The 26,013-nt window shown below is 32.3% G+C and overlaps 1 protein-coding gene across 4 annotated transcripts in view; it reads right to left on the reverse strand.

Moving 5' to 3' along the window:
- The window catches only part of BRD10 (bromodomain containing 10), a 107,122-nt gene that overhangs the window by 22,576 nt on the left and 58,533 nt on the right, over window positions 1-26,013 (reverse strand). For 3 of the 4 annotated variants that reach the window (XM_069576526.1, XM_069576529.1, XM_069576527.1), the window contains 2 exons: window positions 16,099-16,178; window positions 7,902-7,991 (listed from right to left, as the gene is read on the reverse strand). In XM_069576526.1, coding sequence (XP_069432627.1) covers window positions 7,902-7,991; window positions 16,099-16,178 — 170 coding nt within the window. The remainder of the gene's footprint in view (window positions 1-7,901; window positions 7,992-16,098; window positions 16,179-26,013) is intronic. The other variant, XM_069576528.1, reaches the window with a different exon arrangement.

A 26,013-nucleotide genomic window follows, 5' to 3' on the forward strand; every position in this document is an offset into this window, starting at 1 on the left:
CTACATGCTTCTACTTACACGTGTTGCTGGAGCACAGAAACAGGGATCATAAAACAGAGCATTTTTTGTTATAGGCTTGGTTCTTGTCACCAACATAAATCATATGGTGGAAAGGGATTATATAATAATACATCATGCTTTTCTAATAAAATTCAAATAGCTTTTAGAAAAGTCAAATGGATTTATATATAAAGATGTCTTATTTAAAAACATTAGGAATATCCAAAGTTAGGTTGCAAATAATTTAATGGAAATGAATAAAAACATAGCATAAATTAACTGGAATTAAGCATTTTAATAATTTAATTATTTCACATTCTCCTTAATCTAAGTAATAGTAAATGAAAAGGTATCAAGTATTTACTTTTTTTGCTTATTGCTCACCTAAAGAAACTACCACTGTATTAATATATTTTTGCATATTCACAGTTTTGGGGGTAAAATACCACATTCATCATGGTGGTATACAGTCTCTTGAAAAAGTACTACTTAGACAATATAGTGAAGTGTTTGAATATTAGTATGGAAGAAGTTAAAAAAAAAGAATTTTAACACTACCAGAGGTCTTAATATGAACTATTCTATCATCTACTAGTATTTTCTCTTTAGGTACTCAAACCTACTTTCTCTTAATACTAATTCAATAGGAAACAAAAGCATTTAAAGATACCAACACTGCACAGCACATACAATGTTTCCATTGTATTTCTAAATGAGCATTTAACTAGAAAGCATGAAGATAAACAACAGTGATACATCAGTGATAATACTGGAAACTACATCAGTGATAATACTGGAAATTTCAGTGTCATTTGACTTTGTAGAGACAGTGGACAGATCACATTCCCAGCGAAATAGTTATTATTACTGGGGAAGAAAATCTAACAATATGGATATAACTGATGGTATGTAACCACTTCCATTCATAAAGAAGAAAAAATCCTGGACTAGAAATTAACTACTGAATAGTATCTGAATCTGACCCTTTTTAGTAAACTGGTGGTAGCAAAGAAGTTAATAACATTTAATCAAATCTACACCTGTTATCAGAAAGGTGGATTCTCATGCAATTCACAGCACAATCTGAATCACTAAGTAATGCTACACTGTAACATCAGAGCATAAAAAGTTCCATGTAAATGAAATTATGACTGGGGATAGACTAAAAGTAGGGTCAGTATTCTACTTATTTTCACTTTCTCAGGCTCCATTACAATACTAAGTACACAGTAGGTCCACAATAAGTATTCGAACCACAGAAGTAAATTTCTTAGCTGAGATTTTCTACTTAGCTGAAAAGATTTCTAAAAATTGATAATCATTCCTAAAATACATGTCTTCCAGATTTTCTGAGCACACAATGAATATAATTTAACTCTTACTGACTTGTTCATCATTATGAACAAGCCATTGTTTCATATTTTAAAGCAGTGATGCTAGGGTTTACAGGGCTATAACCTATATTCCTATATTAAATGGTTATTGATTACTGTTTTGGACCCTAAAATCTTGTTTTTTAAATTGTCTATCAGTATTTCATGCAACTAAATCTGCCTTAAAATACTTCTGTCCTAATTAAAAGCACTTGCTACAACTAGTTAGCATCATGTCTTCATTAAAAGAAACTGGTTCCATACAAGGATATATATATATATATTTGTTTGTTTGTTTTCTATTTTAAAGTGCTAGAGATCCATATGTGGACTCTGTCTTCTATTTAGACTCTTTTTTATTCTTTGGTAGATCTGGATTAATTTTCCTTTAATATATAGTGTATCACTTTTACCTTCGTATCTACAGAGTATAAGATGGTAGGGAAGTTTTATTAGTGTTTAATCTTCTCTATTGTTTGGATGATATTCTTCCCTAATTCACAAAAGATATTAAACTATTCTATCTTTAAATTTGGGGGGCTTTCCAAAGATTTTGATTTCTTCTGTAATATAAATAAATAGAATGATGCAAAGTTTATTTTTGGTCTCAAGCACCTCATGGATTTAAATTCAATTTGTCAGAACTCTTGTCAGTGAAAGGCAGTAGAGTTAAATAAAACTAATAGATAAATTAAATAGAAAATAATACAAATTTACTTGCGGCTTTGAAAAATATTTGCCATTTAAACTTATTTATATTTGAGTAAGTGTGTATGATTTGTAATTCAAAAGAGTTTAAGGCAAATTATAAAAGCTGCACCATGAATCTCTAACTACAGAAGGATCTGTCACCTAGTTCAATTCTTCCTTGAAGTTCACTCCTTGCTGAGAAGACACAGTATTAATATTCTGGCTGATGTAAAAAATATAAAAATTTTCCCTTTTTAATTGGAACTTTCATTGGGAGAAAATAGGTTCAAATATTACTTTTAAGAAAGTTTCCCTGATGGGATACAGACTACGCCAAATTCCAGTAATGGAAAAGGTGAGCACTATTAATAGGAGTTAATATCCCGTTCTCAGTTGAGCAGAGTAGTTATTAAATGTTAAAAAAAAAAAAAAAAAGGCCCAAAGTGAGACCTACCATGGACAAATGAAGATAATGCATTCTCAGATAATTTGGTGACTACAGTCAATTGAAGCTTTGTCTTACTAGCCAGCTACTGTTCTGGTTCATGTTTCCAGTCATCTAGTTCTCTTTCCTTACTATTATTTTGAGTATGTCAGTTAATATTTGATTCTTCAGAAAGTCCATATGTTATCTACCCTTCCACCCTTACTCCCAAATAATACATAAACATGTCTTTAAGTGAGTGAAGCAAGTGTCTAGAAGCAGTGGCTCCTGAATTTAAATGGCTTGAAAAATCAAAGATCAAGTCTTTTATAAAAGGATAGGAATCAGCTCAACCAATACTGATTAAAGATTTATCCTCAGGACTGGGGAGAAAAAGCTTAAGCTCTAAAGTGAATTCCTTGAGGATAAAGACTTTCAGTCTCTGAATATCTACCAAGTTCCTTGGTGTTATGTACAGTACACAGACCACAATGAGGAAGTATGTGCCTATTGAATAAGACTAGAATATGACAGGTAAAGGAACTTATTATACAGGGTTTCCAAAAGGCTATTTTAACTTTTTGAAAGCTTTAAATATGACTATTTAATGGGAAAGCATCTTTTTCCCCACAGCTGAGAGTTTTTTCAGTTTTGTTAACCTTTATCAAAAGATCTAGAATAAGAAAATAAGATATACAACGATGTAATGGTCAAAAACTTATTTAAGGATAATTTAGATATTACTGCAATCTCTGCATGACTGGTAATTGAGGCCAGATAATTCTTTGTTGTGGGGGGCTATCATGTGCATTATAAGATTATACAATGTAGAATATTTTTAGTAGCACTACTGGCCTCTATCCATTAAGTGCCAGTACCACCTCTTCAACTATGTCAATCAAATATATCTTCAGACATTACCAAAGTCTCATAGTGGGGGTGCAAAGTCATTCCTCATTGATAACCACTGGCTTTTACAAAACTCTGACAAAAACTAGGGTGTAATCATCTTTGATCTAACTTCTGATTTCTCTAATGTTTGATCTAGTTAATGCACAGCCTTTGGTTAAGCAAGAGAAGTCTTATTATTATGAATTTAAATTATTTCAAGAACATAGTAAAGATTAATTTTGTTCATGACTTGTAATTTCTCTCTAATTCTCTTAAAACATGTCTTACAAAAAAACTATGCCTTTTGACATACTGTAATTATTGTGTATATATTTTTGAATGTTTTTAAAAGTTAACAATTTTACAAATACTTCCATATAGTAACAATGATCTACAAATATTTTATTTTACCAGCCTTATGACATACCACTGTTAATATTATTGTTCTCTCTACTATGAGAGAGATATTGAACATAATATTGTGTAAATTACTTTTGGGGGGATAGGGGAATAGTGTGCAAAATGGGGAGGATAAAAGTTAAATACTAACTACAACTACAGGACCAAAGAGTACAGACAGTTTTATAGCTTTTATTACATACTGAATATGAAATCTGGAAATATCTGAAGTCTTAAAACCTGCTCAGTGCTGAAGTGCTTAACTGCTAAAAGGTATATTAGAAAGATATGGTATTATATTTTAAAGTTTAGTTTGTTTATATTGATGACTATTATTTATCATGTCGTAGTCCAGACAAGGTTTCTTTTATCTTTTTGTTTTCTGCCAAATGTTCACTTTTCCATACACCCCATCTCTACACTGACTTTTCATTATCAAAAAGACTGAAAACTCTTTAAGATCTAAACAATAATATAAAACATAAGGAAATTATGCAAATATGAGAGATTAGGGTCACATGAAAAATTAAGAAACATAATAACCATTTCTGTATTAGTCTTACAAAAATCTATCAAGTTTGATTATTTATACAGCAAAAATGTTTAACAAATTTCAAATATAGGATCAGGAAAATATATCAATTATCTTAGGTGTAAAGCTGTCTTTCTGGAAAACTAATAAATTTCCAAAGTACAACTTTTATCTCTTGATTAAACCCACAAAGATAAAAACAATAAAATATCACAATGTCTTCTTTAGAGCACTAAAAAAAAAAAAACCCCTATCATCTAAATAATAATGAGACAGACAAAATTAAAGGATTTTGTCAAATTATATAATTCTATTTAGCTCTGTCAGTTGTCTCACTTTAAACAAAACTCAGGTAGGTAATTTGTATGGCACTGGAAGATGTAAAGGACATTGATTCCTCTTTGAATAAACCTTTAAATGAAGTAATGGGATAAAGTGAACTAAAGTAAACTCAAGAAAATTAAATCACTTATTTCTCTCTTCACACTCTAAATCATAAGTAGAATTAATTGTCCTGCAATAATGAGTAAACAATCCAGATTTTAGGAGACTAACTCTTCCAGTACAACGAGCAGTTCAATGGCAAAACCTCCAAGAGATTAAGAAAGCTTTTTTAATGGAACGTTGACCTGGATGAGGAAATGGGGTAATTCTTCCTTGTTGCTTTGGTAAGAAAAACATCTTGAAATGCCCTGTAGAGAAGCTTCCCAAAACAACCAGGTGTTTAAATGAATCCGTGTTAAAACCCTCTATCACATATATAATTTCTATCTTTAGTAATGACATGCTAATATGCTAATCCCTTTATGACAACCAAAAGTTTATAGGGAATATATATCTTCTTTGTTATTGAAGCCATTATTATGGATATGAAAGTTGATGATGAACAACAGAGTTGTTTTGACATTATTTTTCAGTGATATCCTCTTACGAAGAACAATATTAATAACTTCATTTGTCTGGCAATGGTGAAGGAAGCTCACTATGCAAGGAATAAACAAAATGGTTATCATTACCACCAAGTTCATACATTTCATTATTAATAAAATCTCTCAGGTCCTTACCATGAGCCCAATTTTGACAACATGGCTACTTGCTCTGCAACCATCAGTTAGGGCAAGTAAATGGACACACACAAGAAATGACAGACTGACAATGAAGAGACAGAACAAAAGCAAGCAAACAAACAAAAACCTTCAAAACATATAACCTAAAGGCCTATCTGTGAATGTTTAATAGAGTTACTGACATCAATAGATTTTTAGGGTATCAGTACAATTATGGATATTCATAATGATCCCTGAGTTTTCAAGAAAAGGGTTCAATTATGTTCAGTATAGTACCAGGAGGCAGGGAAATCTTTTTCATTAAATGATTAAAGTAAGGATTTTAGTACTGAATGTTTAGGTTTTCTAGAAAATTCAGTTAAGTGGAACCCCTACTCCCAAATGATGACAAACTAGTATTCAATACCAACATAAAAGTTCAATAAAATTTATCATACTCAGTATCAGCTTTTGTAAAAAAATAAGGAATGACACTGAGATGCAAACTTTTACTATTCCTTTATTCCTGGACATTTTATTAAGATAAGTTATTCATGAAAACAATATTTTAGTCAGTTTATTTTAGGGCAAGTAGCCTGTATACTGGTAATCTCAATTATTCCCAATAAATAAAGTTCAAAGAATTTCTATTTCTTGAAGAGCAGAAAACATATTTTAAAACTAATATGCAAATACCAAGGGTTATGGACAAGTCAAAAATTTAGAGACACAAAATCTAAACAATTAAAACCTATACATAACCTAAAATTTTCTGATAAACACACCCCCAAGTACTATAGAGTCAAATATTTGTAATTTATATTTTCTTTTACTCTTATAATTACTTTCATGAAGGAAGGCAATATGCTAATCCCTTATACTACCAATGGAAATGAGGTGGATGGCTTATAGAAAAACTCTAGGATGCTTGCAAAAGTCTTTTTGTCTTATACTACATACCGTAAGTAAGCACATAAGCCTATTATGCTTTGAACTATCCATTAAAAACAAAATCCTAATTTATAATATGAGAACAAATTAAGATGAATGTTATTGTTTAACTGTAGCTAATAAAAAACAAATAACAAATTTACTTAACAGAATTCTGTTTAGAGTCATGAAGTATGGACAAGTCACTAAAAATAAATGGCTTCTGCAAAAAAAAAAAACAAACTTTAAATATCCTGATCAAAATATTTTTCCTATTAAATAATAGAATCAATCATTTAAAAACATACACATAAAATACATTTAGAAAAACACTGGTTGGGGAAAAAATATTTTAATATAGTTTGATATATCACAGAGGTTGTTTTAAAACAACATGTAGGGTTCATTCCACACCAAGAGATTGCTGACATATTCAAAACAAAACAAAGCAAAACAAAACAGATAACCTCTCATAGTCTTATAATGATCTAAACCATTTTTAATGGAAATAATCCTAAAATAAAGTTTTGTGCATTCTCAGATTATATATTGTACACAAAAGTGTACTGAACATGATGCTTTCTTAATGCTTTTGATAGCTGTCCTCATATTATCTCATCTCTTAGATTATAGCCAATAGTCTCAGGGGTATCATGTGAGATACTTCTGAAATACTTAAGGCTGTTTTACCTCTGTATTAAATGATCTCCCAGTACTTTAATTTCCTTCCTTCAGAGTGCTACCAATATGTCCTTTCTGAACAACATATAAAATGAGTATTACAAATCTGCTGATATGAATGAAGCTTGCTGTACCTCTAACCTTATTATCATACACAATTCTAGATTAACAGGTTCTGAACAAGTTCCTAAATGTGGTTTCATGACATTCCTGAGGCATAAAATAAAGAGATTTTTAAAAATAGTGACTGATTTTTTTTTCAACGCTTAAAGCCTTCTCCATTTATTTATTGGTGTTTGTGTTTCAAATCTATGATATAATAGAACTATAAGTGTCAGTTAAATGGGTATTACTAACTTAATAAATAACATAATTGAGTGTTTTACCAAGTGCTGGGTAAATAAAAATAAAGCCCTTTATACTCTATTCTCTCAAGAACAGTTAAAAGCGAAGGTAAAGATTAATTGTGAATTTAGTATAGTGAAAGTTAAAAGAAGACCTTTAGATGATAAAGGTTCTTAAGATTTACTGTTAAGCATGTATCAAAAACATCTGGGGCAAGATTAAATAATTTACATGTTACTTATGTCAGAGCTAATCCATTAAAAGCATATATTATTAATTAAGAATATCTGTAAGGTAAGTACTACTCCAAAACTACCAGTCAGAAAACAACTAACCAGTATACTGGGAAATACATCAAACTAAACCTGATAGAAACCAGGCAAACAAAATTAATGTACTTGCCCCAGCACCATGTTTGTCTATTAAAAGTGAAAACTAGACCACATAGGAAAAATAAAAGAAACACCTTTCTATTTTTCAAGCAAATTTATATGTAATTCAGGACAACAAGATTTAAAAAGGCTTTAGAAAAAGCAGGAATAAATTTTAATGCTGACAATAATAGATAGAACTTTTGGATCAACACCTACCGATTTTTTTCTATTGTTTTCCAGATCTTTGAGTTCATTCTCGATTTTTGTGATTAATTCCCTGAGTTCATCAAGATTAGTGCAAATAAGCTAAAATAAAACACAAAAACACAGCTTGATAACACATAATATAAAACACCCAAAATGTGGTAACAGAAGTTGTTTTAACACACATTGAATTCACAATTATTTGTCTTTGTAACAGTAAAACGCAAAAAAGCTCCACAGTTGATATTTTAAAAGATATTTACTTGTTATGATGTATGAACTTCAGGCTTAGTATAAAATTAGCTGAAATTTCAACATTGGTGGTTTCATCCCACGTCCCCATCTTTCAGTTTGTTTTATAATCCAGGTTTTTTTTGTTTTTTGTTTTTTTTTTTAAAAAACATTCTTAACTTTCAGCCCAGAATGACAAAGATCTGGAAACTCACCCTAGATTTCACAAGTTACTGGATCACCTTTATGAAGTGTTTCATCAAGCAGTCTCCGAGCAGGTGAGTAAGTGCACCCCTGGAGAACAATTGCTTTACTTTTGCTTTGGTTGCTAACTATATAACTTAACAAATTGTATCACTGCTGTTGGGACTGCTAATAAAGAGGGACTCCAACTATATGAATATACTGAAAGAAGTTAATGAAATTAAGTATACATTCTTTATATGATCTTAGTAGTCTTTAATAAAACCAGATCCAAAGATAGCATCTATTGCCTTTCATAACTGTGTGGTTTACCTTATTTCACTTTGGTAATATTGGCAAATGGTCAAAACAATTGGTCTTTAGTTACTAACTGATAATCAAACAAGTCTGGCTTAACTGCTAAATATTTATAAACAGTGAAGCATCAGCAACATAACAAAAATATTAGTAACTACATTTTAGATCTTGTAAAATTATACTGAATGTTTCAATCAGTTTGATAATATTCAACTTTTTTTCTAAAATAATTTAAACTTACATTTTAAAAAATCTGTTGTGTAAAAGAAATAGAAGATTTCTAAAACAGAACTGCAATCACATACAGGGGAAAAGTTTTAGATTTAATGAAAGTCTTATAATGTATATACTGTATAAATGAAAAAATACTACACTTATAAAGCTATTAATTCATTATTAATTTTTTATTAGTTTCATGTTTTTTACATTCATTAATTTTTGGTAAGGGCACTGTTTTCCTAAAAGGCATATTTTCTTTTAAAAGAAAATGGACAAAAACACAAAGCAAAAGAGAATTACAACAAGATCATTCCTAGTGACTACTATGTGACAAAAATGGGAGACTAGGAGCCTCCACACTTTAAGTTGAACCATATGAAACGTTGATATGCCTTTGGTTACAAAAGAGACAATATGGTTCAACCGAATAGACTAAGAAAGAATTATCACAGATAATATAAATTATACTCAGTATTAACAATGATTAGAAACATCTACATAATTTCAAACTCACAGAACTGACAAAGCAGGGGAAACATATATTTAGGTAACCCAAATTAACAATTTCAGAGTACAAAACACCAGTATAACAACTAAATAGTAGGATATTGCTGCTGACACATTATACACATTTCCATTTGCCAAATCTAGAATTATGGAAGAAATGCTGATGGTTAAGTAGTAAAGTGGCTAATTACGTAAGTGCCTTTAGAACTAGATAATGTCTTCAACTTCCATCATATAAATAAAGCCTCAGAACCGTGTTGGCCCTACACCAGGTTTCTAGTAAGTACTCAATGGGAACTAGACTTGTATAAAATGCTATTATGATTACTATGTCAAATTTGCCATGGAACTTGCAAATGGTTACACCCCATTCATTCAACTTGGTGTACTAGTTAATGACATAGCATGGATTTCTCATTTGTACATAAGGCAAAGCTCAGAGCTATTTTCACTTGCATTTTCACTTAGCTGTCTCATTATACATGGAGTAAAGGTACATTTTCTTTGTACTTTGTAGAAACTCACAGTAACAATGAAAATATATACCCCTATACCTGAACACATCCTAAAATATTTAAGATCTTTTAATTAGCAATTAGTCATGAGATCAGAAAATATTTCTATTTCATTTAAGGAAACAGATAATGTAGTTTTGAAGTCAAACTAGGAATTATTTCTATACTGTAAGAGCTATATATTAAAAAAATACTTTACTAGTTATCAAGCTGTATTAAATCAGTGCTTCTCAAACTTCAATGTGTGTAGGAGTCACTTGGGAATCTTGTTAAAATGAGGTCTTTGATTTAGTAGGTCTGAGGTGGGACCTAGGATTCTACATTTGTAACAAGTTCTCAGGTATGGGCTGCAAATCTCACATTTTTGGGCAATTATGTACTAAATGATTATGAATTACAAATCTGCATGGTCACAGAAACATTTGGTAGTATGGAGCTAAATGAGTACAAAATTTAAAAAGATTATCTTCAAATAGGGGATGGAATACTGAATTAAAAGCACAAATGTTCAATGTTAATGCACAAATGTTCCTTAAATGCCATGATTCAAACATAAATTTTATTGAATTTGAGAGTTAAAATATTTTTAGCAATATTTACTTTGAACCTATCTTAAAGCAACTTAATACCTACCTAACAATTTATACTCTTTAAGTACTAATATATACCTCCCTCTACATATGTATATAATATGTAATACATATACTCCAAATATAGAGTCAAGTTATTAGAAAATTCTTATATGAGAACATATTCTAAATTTGTTACTTATCATTTTGAGGTTATATTTTAAGGGAAAATATTTATGTCAATTCTGTCATTTACACACTCTTCTCTTTACAAAGTAAGGTGTGTGTTTGTGTGGCCTTTTTGTGTGTGTGTGGGCTTTACACTCAGCTTAATTTCAAATGATGCTTTTAAAAATAGAATCAATCCAATAAGAAAAGTTGACTTTAATAAGAACATGAATTTTTTTGAACAAAGCAAAAAACCTTATCAAGACCTCCTTCTCATTACCTTAAATTTGGGGGAAAAAAAATCTAGGGCTTAGTGCCTCCAAGGGTGAAAGAAAGCTCCACAGCAGCTTGGATTACAGTCAGGACACACTGCCAACACTCAAAGAGAAGGTTTTCAGTCATACTGCAGAGGTTAACAAGAAGAGTTTTATCTCCCAGGAAGAACCTCTTCAAGGCTGTTAAACTCTCCCTCAAATTAATCTTTCACTTGGTGCAACTCGTGACAGTCACAAAATCATAAATTTTAGAGCTGAAAGGGACCAAAAGAAAAAAAAAGTAATTTGGTCCAAACCTTGGCCAAGGCTAAAGAGGGGTATCTCTAATTCACACACAAGCTAGTTTAAGAGAGATTAAGTGACCAAAGATGACACACTCATAGAGGAACACCATGGAACGTAGGACTCCTCTTCCTCTTACATCATATTCTTTAAGGGTTCTCTCTAAGCAAAATAAAACAAATTAGAAAAAAATCTAACAATAATTTGAACGTGTAGTTTTGCGCTTTATAGGTGGCGCCAGTGGTAAAGAATTCGCCTGCCAGTGCAGGAGCCATAAGAGATGCAGGTACTATTCCTCAGTGGGGAAGATGCCCTGGAGAAGGGAATGGCAACCCACTTCAGCACTGTCTGTAAAATCCCATGGACAGAGGAGCCTGGTGGGCTACAGTCTTGCAAAGAGTCAGACAGAACTGAACGACTGAGCACCCCATTATAGTTTAAGGAATTAATTTATATCTAAGCTTTCATATCTATTTAAGTATTAAAAGGCCCTCTCTCCAACTCAAGAAGCAAAAATGTGTGTATATAGTCTATAGAAATAAGTGTATATGGGGGAGAAGGGGAGGTCCTGTAGAGATCAAAAGAACTCCATAATCACATCTCAGAAAAATTACAAAGTAAATCACTATTTTAAGCTACATACTATGTCCTTCAGGTAAAAATTCCATAAGTTTGAGAGATATTTACTTTATTTGCTCCAAAAAGACTGTAAGTAAGATAGCATACAAAAGTAAAACAATATGGTAAATTACATTAAAAAGCAAAGGGAAATGCAGAGAAGTCAAAATGAATAGGTCCAAATAAAATGGACCATGCTCACTACCATTCTAATAAAACATTCCAATAATTTATTACATTATAAAGTTATAAGCAAAAAACTAAATGCATGGTATAAATTTAAAATCTATATTATACTTAAACTAAAATTATATTGACATCTGTTAAAATTATTGGGACAGAACACTCCTTCTCACTTCTTAGGATCATCATATCAGCAATAATGATTACTTCAAAACCTGCAAATAAAGATATCATGAGCAACATGACAAGTCTGATTAATAAATCAAAACATTTTTATACCACTATATGAAGAAAAACCTTTCTCTCAAGGCACAATATATAAAAACAGAAAAAAATTTCAGCGGGAAGTAAAATTCCATGATGTTAAAAGTGAAATAAAAAGCTGAAGCTGAAAATACTCATTTTAAGAGGCAGCAATTCAAAACAACAATACAATCAAAAGGTCCTTAACTCTGTGAGGCAGTTAAATTCTAATTTTAATCCCAAATTGTCACATTGAGGATAGTACTTTATTTCATATCCCTTAGTTTCTCCATTGGTTAAATGGAGCAACAGTGTTTTTTTCAGAGGTATGTTAAGGATCATTGAGTTTATGCTTATGCTAAAAAACAATACTTCTATATAAATCTTAGTCAACACCTGGGTTCTGGATTTTCTCTGCAAAGAAGCCTTTAGAATAAATTACACACATGTAATAGGAGCAAGCACACGACATAAGGTTCTTAAATTATTTTAAAACTGTATCTTGAGACGACAAACCACGTATTAGGAATACTTTCTATGACTCTGTTATAACTGTGCACAAAAAGAAAATTCATATAATATTAGGCTTCTCTTTCAAATATTAAACATTAATATTCTTGGTAAAAGTTAACTTTATTAAGAAAATCAATATTCACTTTTCAATCTAACAGTCTTCCTTGTACTACAAAACTGGATATAGAAAAACAAAAAAATAGTCTAGTCAATTTAACAAAGTAATCAGTAAAATTGTTAAATCTGACACAAAAGCTTAAATCACCCACATGCTGAAGACTAAAAATATTTCCTGACTTTCTGAAACTATTGCTAAGTAAAAACATGGCAACTTCCCCTATATGCCAAATGTATAACTCCCAATAGCACTACAGTAAGAAGGGCTAAGCACAGGTTTTCCCTCTAATATAATGATGCAAATACTACCACTTGGTTTTCCACTTTTCAAATACTTGTAGGCTTAATGATGAAATCTGACCAAATCTGAGACTTATTCCAAGCTCTTAAGGTGCTGGGGAAAGTGGTAAAGGTCAGTAATAGATGCTCTTTAACCAATAATTAATTATTTTCCTACTCACAAGTACAGTACTGTCTGAAGCATCTGACATGCTTATTTAAAAAATAAGATAATAAAACATTAAGTTCTATCACTTAATCCTGATAACAACCTTGTGAGGTGGGAACTATTATTATTACCCCATTGTACATATGAGAAATTAGAAGCTTTGAGCAGTTAAGTTACAGAGTTAGTGCTAAAATGGCATTCTAACCCAAGTAGCCTGGTTCCAGAATCTACATGCTTAAGCACTGTCCAGATTACTAATATCTATCTAGACTCTCTGAATCAAGGATGGACCATTAGAGGATGAAACCCAGGATTTTTCATTTTTAATAAACGTATAAGTTTCTTTTTATGCCATTGAACATTTGAGAACCACTGATATAACTCCTAGGAAAAACTGGTACAGATATGGTCAGTCTCATTATAATATACACATAAATATAAATACAACAGGCCTTTGACTGTTTACAGTGTATACTTTAAACAGGAGTGGGAGATTACTGTCTTGTCCTGAAGTATAGGTATCACTTGTTTATATGAATAAATATGGATTCTTCCTGAAACAAACAGGCTTACCCATTTCAACTAGCTAAAAAAAATCAACAACTATCAAATTAAAAACTAGTTGAAGTCAAAGACAGGATTTACTTTTTCAATTCACCAGAACCTTAAAAAAAAAAAAAGAAAAAAACTTCATGCAATTTAATCCCTGGACATGTTTCTGAAGTACTAAATGTCATATTGTTAGAGCTTTTTGAGAAGGAAATAAATTCACTTCTTTGTTTTATAATAACCAGTCTTCTTACATGTGGAAGACTTTCAAATACTTAAAGAAACTATCACAGAATTATTCTGAAAGGCAAAACTGTAAGTTCTGCATGTAACAACAAAGTTTACTAGTGACCAATATTATCTCCTATTCTTTGCTTATTTGAAGCAAATGACCTATTTCTTGGGAGATGGCTGTTAATTTTCTTTCTCAATACTACCATGGTATTTAAATTGTAAATCAGGAATAAGAACACCTGTTCTCATAAGTCTATTCCCCATACCTAGCCCCACCCACCCCCAACACACAGCCCTGCTCTCTTTCCAGAAAACCTTAAGAACCAGGAAGAGGACGTTGTTTATTTTAAACAGTTCAATTCAGCAAAACATGTACTTTTGACCTTCAGTTTCTGAGTGGTAAGCAAATGGTTGGTAACTAACTAAAAGCATCACTTAAGACAGTATTTTTCATACTTTTTTGCCCAGAACTCATGGTCAGAAATACAGTTTACACTGCATGTCAGTAAACACACACAATGGAAACCAAGGTTTTATGAAATAACATTACCTTTACTATATTTGACACACTCTTAAAATTTCTATTTTAACTGTGTTAGCTTAAAAAGAAATGCTGGCCATGTAATATACTAAATTAATTTTCATGCCTCACTAATGAGTATCACCTTCAATTAAAAAAAAACAATTACTTTATGCAGTGTTACTTACTACATATAAAAATCAGCCATTTAATATAGGGATGAAGGCAAATATCAACAATGGACCAGATTTGTCTTGAGATTCATATTCCCAGGATGAATACTTTGAGGTATTAAGGAAAAAAAATAAGTGGGAGAAGCACAAAATCAGTGGAAGAATGAATAACCATATACTCTTGTAGCATTAAATAAGGCACACAAGCAATGGTAGAAAGGTCTCTAAATAAACAGTAAATATTTTTTTTCCTTTTTACAGAATATGCTGAAACCAGGGTTACTTTATATAAAAGGATTCTGTAGAAATTATTCATCCTAAGGATGTCATTAAAAATATTCTAAAATACTAAGAGAAAAACATATCTCTTTTATTGTTCATTTAAAAGTATTAAATTTGACCAGTTATTAACTTCCATTTAAAACAAACACTTCTAAAATAGAAATTTTACTTAAAAGAAAAAAAAGGATGTGTCTACATTTTTGGATATATGTAATTGTTAAACTCATATTATATATTATCAATATTTTCATAGTTATTACTCCTTTATTTTCTTTTTTGTTACATTTTAACATCACTTATATTTTTTGGAATTGTTAGTTTTATAACCTAAACCAGAAATAGATAGGACACACTACTACAAGAAAATTTTTAGAAAGTCATTTGTTGTAGAAAACTCATCTTTTATAAAGTAGAAAATAAAAATATTATTTAAGGTAAACTTCTTTGCTTATTCCAGTATCAGCTTCAAACAGAAAACTCTTTACATAATCACACAGCAGAACATAAAAGTACTTTTTTTCTTTTTGCAGAAATGTTTAAAAACCATTCAGTTAATAGTCTCTCTGAAGTTTATATAGCTGTTAAAAAAAACCTGTTTTTTAAGTTAGTAAATCTATCATTTCTACAGTGCCCAAATAAATTAAAATAGATTACCTAGGCAATATTAGCATGTACAAACTAGAGTTTGTTCTTGGAAGACTTTAACACATTTACATATATGTGTGTATGTGTATATATGTATATACACACACATACACTATATGCTACACTGTAGTTAACAGTTTAACATATTTCTATTAAACCACTTCTATAAGATAGCATAGCATAAACAAACCACAGATTTTTTTAATATCAAGACAAAAAGAGAGGTAAAAATTTCTGAAATACTAGCAGATTAAATCATTGCTATGTCTGCACTTGCAGGGAAAAAGTCATAGTTGGAAATATTTCATTGAAGTATTGTGTGTTATGGTGGAACTTGGCCAGTCTCTTGAGGAACAATGTAAACACAGATATAAAAAATTAAACTGAAAAACTTTGAGACAAAATTGAAACATTTACCTGAAATTCTGGTACAGTAGGTGACTTTGTGACAGTTTTCCTCTTCTTTGTGATTGCTTTTTTAGATATGGATTTTTTTCCTTTCAAGATTAAAAGAGAAAAGCTTCATAATGCTGTTTATAGCATTTCATTAACAAAAAGCAAATTACATAGAACCTTGAAAGTTAAATTATAACTAACAGATGGCTTCTAGTGAGTCAAATAAAAATGATGAATCAAAACAAGCCCCAGCAAAAGCAAACATCAAACTGTAACTACCCATAACAGACATATTAACAAATGGTGTTTTCTTAACAGCCAAACTATTATAATCTCTAATGTGTTGCACGTTACCAGAATTAATTACAATAAGATTTGGAAAATAAAAAGTCATATTACTACTGCTTAGTTAAAATGTAACTCACAACTTAAAATGAGGTTACATAAGGGAAAAAAAACCTTACCTTTAACAACGACTTCTGTTGTCAGGAACCTGTACAGAACTATATTCTGAAGACTATGGTCTTTATTCAACCTAACGTGAAAATCCTCTCAGTAGCTTAGGAAACAAGATTTTCCTTCTATCTCTTTAGCTCTGCACTCCCCTAATGGGCTGCTGTTGGCAGTATTCAATAACCAGTTTTAAAACAAGGTAAACATTTCCCTTTAAAGTGCACCTCATCATTTGTGCAATCAGAAACCACAGGGAAGAATAAATCCATATTCTTAAAGAATTTCAGTTTATAGCATAAAGTATATATAATCTACAATATGTATTTAAGTAGACTAAAGAAATACTTGCATACATACAGCCTCTACCTTATTTTAAGGAACATATTAAAGTAAATGTTTTTTCCCATTTATAATTGGCAAAATCAATTAATAAATTATTTAAACAGGAGATACAGTACAATTTATGGGGACAACAAAGAATTATAAAATGGAAACCCTGCCCTCCAAAAGTTTACAATGTAAGGGAATAAAAAATTAATTTTAGCTCACAATCATTTGTATGCTAAAATCAGTTTAAAAACTATTTTTTCAAAAGAGAAAATTGCTATACTAAATAATTCCTACTGTTCTTTTCTAAATATTTTAATAGATATGATGATTTTGCATGAAAACAATCAATCTGATAGCACATTTTATTCAAGTCATAAGCATATTCTAGTTTACAATATAGTTCTATTTTCTTTTGTATTTGTAAAATCAGATCACAGAACTGTAATTTGAATCATTTCTAACTTTGACTCAACAGAATCCAACTATACCACACTTGAACTACTGCAAATTTTCAACTGCTGAGATTCACAAGGGTTTTAGTGTTTTGTTTTAATAGGTAACAACCTGCTGACTTTTGCTTTTAATTAAATTTAAGAACCTAACATATATTTTCTTTTCTCATTACTCTTATTTGCTTATGTGCTCACACAGTACAAATATTAGAACTAAATTTATACAAAAATAGGTAAGTGGGTGAGCTGCTTTAGCAATATCCGAGAAGTGATTCCCAGGTGGTGCTACTGCTAAAGAACCCACCTGTCAATGCAGGAGATGCAAGGGATGTGGGTTCAATCCCTGGGTCCAGAAGATCCCCTGGAGTAGGAAGTGGTAATCCACTCCAGTATTCTTGCCTTGAAAATCCCATGGACAGAGGAGCCTGGCAGGCTACAGTCCATGGGGACCACAAAGAGCTGGACATGACTGAGTACTATCTTACTATATAATACAGCTAATAACTGATTTCTAAACTGGGTGCAATAGGAAACTCTCAAGTGGACTGATGGATCTGAACACCAAAATGTCTCTCCTCTGAGACATGCTATCTTTACTATTATCGAAAGTTTACAGGAAAAGATTTAATTGCTTGCTGACTTAAGACAGTTTGAAGGAAATGAAATCCTTCCTCATTCCTATTCCCCACCCCTCAGAACGCCTCTAACTAGCTTTTTAAAAATAATTTGATTTTGTATTTACTTATTTACAAGCACAACAGAGGACATTTTTTATGTTTCCAATCAATTTGATATTATTGCCACAGAAACACCAAACTTACATAATAAATTCTCAATTAACTCTTAACAACCACTCTATCTGAATAAATTAAGCAGCTGAGGTGATTACTGGGAACCTCCTTTCATCATGTCATTTAGATAATTTAAATGTTATTAAGAAACTGGAATTAGTATTGGGAGTTTTGGAACTAAACTACCTGGATTGGAATTTCAGCTCTAACCACTTACAAGCTGCAAGACCTTGAGCGAATTATTTTATTCCCTTGTGCAGCTTCACTAAAACAGGAATAATATTTCCAACTTTGTGAGAATTATACAAATTAAAGCATGCTAAGAGCTTAGACTACTATTAGGCACAGGGTAAATCATCAACACATGTTAGTGGTTCTCATCTGCCTTAGATACGTTGTGATAAGAGTTTAAACAAAATGTTAATTATTTTTCAACCTTCTTCAATTTATTAACTTACTCCTTCATTTTAATTATTCTTGTTCTGATGTTCTCTGTTACCACTCAACTTTGTACATATATCAATTAATGTAACACTTACCATACAGTGTTACAATTATCTGTTTACATGTTTCTCTTCCTTACTAGATTGGGAATTACTGACAACAAAAATCCCATTATTCATTCTGTATACAAGTTAAGATGCTTAAATGTAAGAATCCTACTCTTCATCAGAAATGTTCAGTCTGGGGATAGGGAAAGGGAGGCAGGTAACTGTTTACAATTCTGAGTCTATAATCGAATGTAAATAATTTACACAATTTGCCAAAGAGTTTCACAACATGACCTAGGAAGGAAACTAACATTTATTGAGCACTTACTATGTGTCAGACACTTAGTAAGGTGATATATAAGTTATCTCAGTTAATTCTCAAAGAAACCTTCCAAGGTAGGCAAAACCTCCATTTTAATGTGGGATAAATGAAGATCAAAAGATTTTTAACTTACTTAAGTGTTACACTATAATAAGTAATCCCCACAGCCAGGGCCTCTTAACTCCAAAGTTCATGCTTTTTCCATTACGTAATTCTAACCTCTAAAAAATCATAGTTAACATTTACTGATTCCTACCATGTGCCAGACACCATGCTAGGTACCATGCATTCAGTATTCCATTAATTTTTGTGAAATTACAGCAAGATAAGTATTAGCTCATTTTTCACAGAGAAATAAACAGGCTATAATCAGGTAAATAAATTAACAGAGAACTTATAACTAACATGCACTGAAGCACATATTTGTACTAGATATGTCTCACTTCAAAGCTGTGCTCTTTTTATGGTAAAACACTGCATTTTTTCAGGCTTTCTGCAGGGATGTAATTTGTATTTGTATTTGACTGGTTAATTAGGGTTATAAGATTTGCATATTCACTATTACTTAATATCTTTGTCCTCAACGGAACAATATGAATACAAAGTTTTCTATATTCATCAATAAAAATTAACTGTTACTGTTCATTAATTATTGCTTTTAAAATGGAGAATGGAATACTATAAAACCACACAGCCTTTATTTGGTAATGTGTTTTTGCTCCAGGGCAACCCACTCCAGTATTCTCGCCTGGGAAACCAATGGACAGAGAAGCCTGGCAGGCTACACAGTCCATAGGGTCACAGAGCTGGAAACGACTAAAAAACAACAAGTTATATAGAGGGCAAGTTACATATTCCTATTAACTTCAACAGTTAATAGTTGAAAAACTATTCAACACACATACTTCTATCTCAGTACTTTCATTTTAGGGATTCTGATGTGAATGAATACTAAGACATTGATCACTGTTAAAATTAGAAACCCAAGGGCATTTGTATTATCAGCAATTCTGGCAAGTGCCTGTTAGACTGTAAAGTCACAGAAAGTCTAAATATGATTTTTACTTACTAAATGTCCATATCTTGGCTAATATATATATTTTTTTAAGTTGGCATTTTACTTTTATTTATTTGTTCTAAGATTTAGATGAGACTTAAAAGGCTTAGAATAGTGCCTCGTACACAGTAGGCATTATAAGAGTACTGGGTTTTGGGGGGTGGGGTAAGTAGAAGGCATTAAAATAAAAGGCCATGGAATATAATCAATTCTTTCACTCTAGTATCTTGACATCTTGAATTGGTTCTCTAAGAATTTTCTCCATAAAGACACATATCTATAGTAATATTAACACAGAATTATACAACTGTTTCACAAATATAGGCCTGGGTTTATCTGATTATTCAATATAATCAAATATTGTAGATTACATTACTTTCTCAGTCATTCCCTATAAGCAGCTCATTACTTTTTTATACATTTGATATATTTTATTTCAACCTCATTTCCCAGACTGTATTCCTGATTCAATTATCTAAAACAGCACCACAAACCCAGAAAGAGATCATCCCCAAATGGCATATTTCCATCATTCAAATGCCTTCTAAACCGTCAACTTTTCAACTTTTTCCTTAAGTTCTTCTCTAATTACTCTACTTTTTCTCAGTGAAACTTTGCTGATTTATACCTCCGTGGTTTTGCTCACTTACTAACCACTTTCATCTACCCAACCCCCTTATTCTTCAAAGTCCTTCATCCTCTATAAAATCATACTATAGAATACATTGATTTATCCTCTCTGACCTTTGATTGTATGGTCTTTACTGTATACTTAACAATTATTAAATGAGGCTATTTACTAATTTTGAATCTTAATTTCTTCAATAATAAGAAAATAACAATACTTGTCCTGTTTATTTTAGTTGGTTTAGATGAACTACACAAAATGATTTGATTGAAAATAACTGCCATGTAAATAGGGAAAAAACCTTCCAAACCAAACTAGTTGAAATAAATAACTTAAAAACACCACAAGCTTTTTCATAACAGTCAGTGTATTGTGAATCATTTCTGTTTATTTTTTCAGGTTTTATAAAAAAATCTTCTCATTTTTAAAATTTATAACTCATTTCAGTCAACTCTATTTGCTCTATACAATCTACAATAGTATGTTACTGAAATCAACTGAAATGTCCATTAAGGAAGCTAGTTAAATGAACTACACAATACATATAACAGAATCCTAGGTACTCATTTATTTTTTATTTTTTATTTTTTTTTTTAAATTTTTAGTCTGGCTCCTAATTTTTTTTTATTATTTTTTTTATTTTTTTTTTTTTAATTTTAAAATCTTTAATTCTTACATGCGTTCCCAAACATGACCCCCCCTCCCACCTCCCTCCCCACAACATCTCTCTGGGTCATCCCCATGTACCAGCCCCAAGCATGCTGCACCCTACGTCAGACATGGACTGGCGATTCAATTCTTACATGATAGTATACATGTTAGAATTCCCATTCTCCCAAATCATCCCACCCTCTCCCTCTCCCTCTGAGACCAAAAGTCCGTTATACCCATCTGTGTCTTTTTTCCTGACTTGCATACAGGGTCGTCATTGCCATCTTCCTAAATTCCATATATATGTGTTAGTATACTGTATTGGTGTTTTTCTTTCTGGCTTACTTCACTCTGTATAATTGGCTCCAGTTTCATCCATCTCATCAGAACTGATTCAAATGAATTCTTTTTAACGGCTGAGTAATACTCCATTGTGTATATGTACCACAGCTTTCTTATCCATTCATCTGCTGATGGACATCTAGGTTGTTTCCATGTCCTGGCTATTATAAACAGTGCTGCGATGAACATTGGGGTACATGTGTCTCTTTCTAACACCGTACACAAAAATAAACTCAAAATGGATTAAAGATCTAAATGTAAGATCAGAAACTATAAAACTCCTAGAGGAGAATATAGGCAAAACACTCTCAGAAATAAATCACAGCAGGATCCTCTATGATCCACCTCCCAGAATTCTAGGTACTCATTTAAAATGATGGTACAGAGATCTACTTATTGCACAAAGATGTTCATGGTAAACTGCCATGTAGGGAAAAAAGCAGACTGCAAAATAGTATGTATAGTATAATACTACTCAAAAATAAAAATGCTTTGAAAGAATATGAAAATACATGTTAAATGGTAAATCTTAGTTATTAATATATCTTAGAGAATCATACTATGTGTGTTCATTTATTCATTCAATAGATTCTTATGCAATGTGTCAGTTATTGTGCTAAGTATTAGGGAGCAAAACATAAAATAATCCTTCTATTCTCAAGGATGTTATAGAAATGAGGGGAGATAAGCATCAAAATAACCTAGAAATAAATGCAACTATTAAGAATAAATTTTATAAATAAGTATTATGAAGGAGAAGTATCTGGTGCTCTAAGTATGCACAATTGGGAAAATGACAATGTTTTTATATTCTGTAATGTTTCTAAGAATAAGGAACAGGTTTAAATAATTGAAAATAAATTCAAAATTTACAAGGCAGAAAGAGGGCTCCCCTGATGGCTCAGTGGTAAACAATCCACCTGTCAGTGGAGGAGACACAGGTTCAATCCCTGGTCTGGGAAGATTCCACATATTGCGGAGCAACTAAGCCTGTGCACAACTATTGAGCCCATGTGCCCTAAAGCCTATACTCTGTAACTATAGAAGCCAGTGCAATGAGAAGTCAGTGCACTGCCACTAGAGAGTAGCCTCCGCTTGCTGCAACTAGAAGAAAGCCTGCACGACAATCAAGACCCAGCACAGCCACACATAAACAAATTAAAAACAAAATTATATTTTAAAAAAGCAGAAAGAAAAGTCTAACTCTGAAAATAGACTAAAATGTTTATGGGTCACAAAACTGCCTCAGTGCACTTAAATTAGCAAATCATTTTCACCCAATTTGTCTTTGCACCTTCTACTAAAAATCGTCTGCCATTACAATAAGAAGGTTTTACTGACCTGAGGAGTCCACCAAAATTTCAGGTACGTGTAATCTACAGAAAATGGACCAGGTTGACTACATAAATCCAGACCAACCACATTTAGTCCACCCTAAGTAGAGGTTCATAAATCAGCCATGGATGACACAGCTTATCCCAAAGCATATTCTACAGCAAGGGTCCCCAACCCCCGGGCCTCAGATTGGAACTGATGCAGGGACTGGTACTGGGTCTTGGCTTGGTAGGAACTGGGCTGTACAGCGAGTGGCAAGTGAGCAAAGCTTCCTCTGCCACTGCCCCGCCCCCATTACCACGTGACCCATCACCCTCCCCAGCTACTCCCATTCCCGTCCATGGAAAAAGTGTCTTCCCTGGTGCCAAAAAAAGCTTGGGGACTGCTGTTCTACAGATTATTATTACTTGAAAAAAATTTCTGTGCCAGTAGCCAGCACGGGAGATTCCACCCATGACAAGGTCATGCGGAGAGACCTGACGGGGCAAGGTGAGTCAGGTCTCAAGGGGTCCTCTGCCTGAGCATCTACCCTGAAACCAAAATCTGTCTGTTTATTGTCTGCTATACTATACTCTTCTGACATTACAGGGGGCTATCCTCGACCACCTTTCTCTGGAAAAAGTTAACTTAGAGCTCCAACTGGTCTCCTGCATATGAAAGGAGTGTCTCAGCTCAAATCCCTCTGATGGTTCTCTAACTTGCCTGACAGTTAGAGACTTACAACTTGTGATTGGTTACAGCCCCCCAACCATGAGAGGCATGAAGCTTAAAACATCTTAAAGATATAGGGCCTTTTCTAAAGAGCTAAAAATTATACTGGTGATGGGTTTCACTGTTGAGTCAATGACTGCTGCCAGGCCTCCATATTCTTTATCTTTTAGGCACCTGGAGGATATTAATCAATGTAACTGGGATATAGAAAAAGGAATATAGTAGTTTTGATGTTAGCAACACTAGACTTTTGAGTTAGTGAACTTTCTCTTTGTTATCAATCACTGTACTCCTCTTTCCTTGTTATAAATTGTTGTGTCCTTGCTATATAAGAATGTAACTTTATTTACTGCTTTCTGAGAGTGGCACCAGACTTTGGAAAGAACAACACTTTTAAGGCAAATAAGTTTTCTGGTTGACAGACCCTTATCAGAAAAGGGCCATAAAATGGTAATAGGCTTCCTGGCCAGAAGATGATGCAAACCACCTAAGACTTGTGTATACAGCTAGGTATGCAGAGAGAAAGCCTGGTCTCGGTAAGAGTCAGGGCTGCTGACACTACATAATTTTGTATTATCCATTGATCTCTATGTACAACCAAAAGTATAAAAAGCTTTTCTGGACCATAAAGGATGGACCAGTCACTGGAAAGACTGGTTCCCCCGTATCTTCTTTTCTTTCTTACTCTATTTTCTGGCTGATTCCCATCTGGGGCTTAGAGGCTAGCCATGTCTACTTATTTGCCCGGGCTTCTAAGACCCACGTGAGAGAGCGCCCGAGGCGGGGCACCCTCTGCTATTCAAGCGGGCGCCTGTGGCCCTACGTAGACGGTTCAAGTCCCTTGTCTCAGGGCTTTATTGGCTTTCTATGTAAACTAAGGAATACAGCCTCTTTCCTCCTCTAAATTTTCTACTACACTATTCTTTCCTAATCTCTCTTTATATTTCTAAATAAATAAGTTTTTCCTCGCCAACTCCGTCCCCACTTTGAATTCCCTGGATCCAATGGGGCTGGATCCCGGCAGTTCTGTATTCAAGTAAACTTGAAAAGTACTAGGTTAAACAAAACTAAACAGTTTTCTTCAAGATTTTCTGGAGTCCTTAATACACCAGCTTAGAATCATATATGTGTAATTCTGAAGTCCAAAAGTTTCTGAAAACTAAAATTTTAAAAACAACTTCTATCAAAACATGATGAAGTGTTATGAGGTTCTTTATAGTCTTCATCTCATTTAGACTATCCATACATTTTCCTTTTGAAATTATACATTTGATTACAGGGTTGCCCTAAGGTCCACTGGGGATGTAATTTAATAAACATTACATGCATACCCTTCTAAAATCTGAAAATTTCTGAAATATCTGGTACAAAGTTTTGTAAGCTGCATTGTGGACCTGTATTAATGGAAAATGTGAATCTATAAGAGGAATAGTTCCCAAACATATGACCATGAGGCTCACTTTTAAAGAGTAAGAAAGAAAACACTGGATTAGGATATGCCCAAAACCAACTATAAAAGGCTCTGAAGTTGAATATCTAATAAAAAAAAAAAAAGCTCAGGGCAAAGTATCAGAAAGACAAGTATACAGAATGATGTAAAACAAATGTTTTGTTGTTATATCATTTTATATAATACTGTTATGATAGTAAGAAGTTTAGTGTCCAATGAAGCAAAATAATTGGTCTATGCTTACTCAGTACTAACAAGGGAGAGGAAAAGTGTATTAGCCAGATCCTAGTACTTTTGTCATGGAAAACCGACTTTCTAAAATTTGCTCTGAAGAAAAAAAGAAAAAGTATACAGGCAAGTGCATTATTTTCTTCTACTTCATGCTGAAAGCCTTTTTTTCCCAACAACAGGCTCTGAGAGCATGCACAAGTACTCACTGAATTTGCTTTCGAGTTTTTTTCATATACATGTCTAGAACTGGACATGCAACTCCCACAAATTTTATATCTGACCTACACACACTCCGAACTTTCATTTAAAAACTGTAGCAATGCTTTGTGTGTTTACAATATAAACTTCTTTTAATTCAGTCCTCAGGAGCTAATGTTTTTCTTCTGCAATTGGTAGTCTGTATAGAAGCTACCATCAATATGTATTCGATAAACCATCATAAATAAGTCATAATTACATTTGAACACACGAATAGTAGGTCATAAATGAACACTTAAAAGGTTTTAGGTGACAATGATATTAATAAAACTACATACTTTAGAATTGAAAAAAGTTTTTAAATTTAAAAATATTACTTACTATTTTAGAGGCTAACATTTCAAAGAGAACTTGGCAAATCAGTCAAAATAAATTTATATAGCCTAACGGATTGCTTGTAAAATTTAATGGATTTATTGCTGAGAGTTACCTTA

Source organism: Ovis canadensis, chromosome 2 (genome assembly GCF_042477335.2).
Source record: "Ovis canadensis isolate MfBH-ARS-UI-01 breed Bighorn chromosome 2, ARS-UI_OviCan_v2, whole genome shotgun sequence".
Taxonomy (NCBI): domain Eukaryota; kingdom Metazoa; phylum Chordata; class Mammalia; order Artiodactyla; family Bovidae; genus Ovis; species Ovis canadensis.